The following is a 2,819-nucleotide window of genomic DNA, read 5'->3' on the forward strand; positions in this document are numbered from 1 at the left end:
TGTTGAACAAGGCAAATCACCGTTTCTACTCGTCCAAGGGTGGCATACCACCACCAGAGTCGTTTGGGGGACCGGATGTGCCGCTCCATCGTAAGTACGCGATCATGACGTGTCGACTATGTCTCAGAGGTCTGCCTACCACAGAAAGGCTGGCAAACGCGTGGAAGCAAACACCTACAACCTGGTACCCTCTTCCCATTGCAGTAGGAGCTCTCCTCCTCATTGCTATTCAATATCGCAAAAGGCTAGGCCAGAAGGAGGTTTATGTTGACGAGGAGGGCCATGAAGTCGTGAAGCTGAAGGGTCCGTGGACAGTAAGTATTCGTTTTGCTAAGGCTGCATGCATACTTAGAACTTTATAGGTGCACGTTATGGGTGCACTTCCTCTGCGGAACGTCTCTCGCGTTTGGGGATACGTCAACTCTCTCGAGCTCCCAGTCTGGGCCCGCCCTGCAGGCTTCAAGGTCTATGCGTGGATATTTGGATGCAATCTTGACGAAGTGGAGAAGGACCTCAAGGAATATGCAAGCCTCGGCGACTTCTTCTACCGGAAGTTAAAGGATGGCACACGACCAGTCGCCGATGTTATCCTGGTACGCAAACCGCATATATGCGCGTTATACCCTTTGCTTATACCTCTTGTGCTTCATAGGTTAGCCCTGCAGACGGTACCGTCTTGCATTTCGGCACAATTAAGGGAGGACGCGTCGAGCAGATCAAGGGCAGCACTTACTCCCTCGACGCGTTGCTCGGCATCGAGACGCGCGGCACCTCGCGCAAAGAAGTTATGTTCGCGACACGTGATATGGCTGAGGCAGACGACAAACACTTCGCGGACATCAACGGCATTGAGTACAGTCTCCAAGAGCTACTCGGCACCAGGGCGCACAACACGCCCTCGGGTTCAGGCACGAGCACACCGGTATCGGGCTCGGGCCCCTCGGCCTCTGCAATAGCCACGGGCGTGGACAGGGGCACGTCCGCGACGAAGCACGGAGAGCGTACGGACGCGTCGGTGTCGCAGGAGGGCTCCCTCAAGGACGTCGTTGCCCATGACGCGTCCGTCGCGTCGGAGATGGGCGCCCGCCCCACCCTCGAGCGGCGAAAGAGCTTGGCAGTCGCCCCCGGGAACGCGCTTTATTTCTGCGTCATCTACCTCGCGCCGGGCGACTACCACAGGTTCCACAGCCCGACGGCGTGGGTGGTCGAGAAGCGCAGACACTTTGTCGGTACGTGTGTGCCCCGCTCTGTCCGCTATCGCCGCCCGGTCTGACGTGGGACTGGCGCAGGTGACCTCTTCTCGGTGTCGCCGTGGATGGCGAAGCGGCTGGAGAACCTGTTCGTCCTGAACGAACGTGTCGCCTTGCTTGGTCGCTGGAAGTTCGGCTTCTTCGGCATGGTACCCGTCGGCGCGACCAATGTCGGCAGTATCAAAATTAACTTTGACAAGGTGCGTTCCCGAACGTTTCCGTAATTTTCCTTACGTCCTCTCTAACCGCCCTTGTCGGTAGGACCTGCGCACGAATGTCGGCTCACGGCGCGATCACCCGCTGGGGACGTACACGGAGGCGGTCTACTCGGCCGCCTCGCCCATCCTCGACGGCCAGCCGCTGCTCAAGGCGCAGGAGATGGGCGGCTTCTGCCTCGGGAGCACGGTCGTGCTTGTGTTCGAGGCGCCGCAGGACTTCCAGTTCCTCGTCAAGGACGGCCAAAAGGTCCGTGTTGGCCAGCCGCTCGGCGATGCCATTCCAGAGTCAAAGAAGGACCAGTGAGCGGGGTCTATAGCTCGGCAGTTCGCCGGACGCCCTGACTATTGAAAAGAGGGTGCAGAGGCGGAGCAGGTGGACATGATAATTACGAGGCCGTCAGTATGCCATTGCTGACTATGATCGCAATAATTACCAGGACTTCTCGCGTGCTCTGCGGGGAGTCCGCCCTACGACTACATGCCAGTATTCGTGTGCTGTACTATACTTTCCACACGGACTTCAACAGTCTAGACATAGGTTTAATTACGTAGTATTCATGACACGTTGTGCTCGGTATCGGCGAAAGTCGCCTTCGGTTTCACGAGGAGCTTTCGCCCTCATGAATTCGAGCGATGTGACAAGGGTCCTTGGGCGACATCGCCGATCGCCGCAAGCGCTTTGCACATGCTCGCGACGTCGCATCGCCCTCCCATCGAAGGAGCTGCCCTACTTCGCACACACGGAGCCTAGCGTGGCAAGCATACCTAGCCTGCAGGCCAACCAATCTGAACGGTTCTCACTCACGCGTACCGCTGCAGTCAAGGAACCTCCGGCATTTTCATAAGCCAAGTCTGCAGTCTGCATGACAGTCGCGAACCGCATGTATGCAGCTGTTTCTCGGATCCCTTGCTTTGCGATGCTCTCCTGTCGGCCGGGAGGCGCGTGCCTGTCGCGTCGTGCTTCGGGATGTAGCGGCGCAGGTCTAGGAGTATGTGCGAGCTGGCGAAGGACGGGGACGACAAGGCCCACCTAGAGGCGGGCGATTCAGTGCTGAACGGCCGACTTGAGGAAATGAACGGTAGGCTCACCATACCGGCCAAGGGCGTCTTACAGAGCTTGTACATTAACAGGCTGAGGAACATCGTGACTGGGGCGTGGAGTCTTTGAGCAGAACTGGCACGCCAGATATCAAGGCAAATGCCTGCGTGCCATCTCGCAGGAAGATACTGACGATGGACTGCTTCTAAAAGGTGCACAAAACACTGTGGTAGAACTTGGCGAGTTGTCAGGATAAAGAGAAAGGTCTCGAAGGTGGGCAAGGACGCCCTGGACAAGTCAAGAAGACTGAGG

The 2,819-nt window shown here is 57.5% G+C and overlaps 1 protein-coding gene across 1 annotated transcript; it reads left to right on the top strand.

Annotated features, from left to right (window-relative positions):
- Window positions 1-104: 104 nt before the first annotated feature.
- On the top strand, window positions 105-1,772 carry PHACADRAFT_109032 (uncharacterized protein; the record flags this gene model as incomplete). Its single annotated transcript, XM_007403001.1, has 6 exons — window positions 105-314; window positions 363-593; window positions 653-902; window positions 999-1,229; window positions 1,290-1,450; window positions 1,512-1,772. The coding sequence occupies 6 exons, from the start codon at window positions 105-107 to the stop codon at window positions 1,770-1,772; spliced, it is 1,344 nt and encodes a 447-aa protein (XP_007403063.1).
- Window positions 1,773-2,819: the final 1,047 nt, after the last annotated feature.

The sequence above is a fragment of the Phanerochaete carnosa genome (assembly GCF_000300595.1).
Source record: "Phanerochaete carnosa HHB-10118-sp unplaced genomic scaffold PHACAscaffold_643, whole genome shotgun sequence".
In the NCBI taxonomy this organism is placed as follows: domain Eukaryota; kingdom Fungi; phylum Basidiomycota; class Agaricomycetes; order Polyporales; family Phanerochaetaceae; genus Phanerochaete; species Phanerochaete carnosa.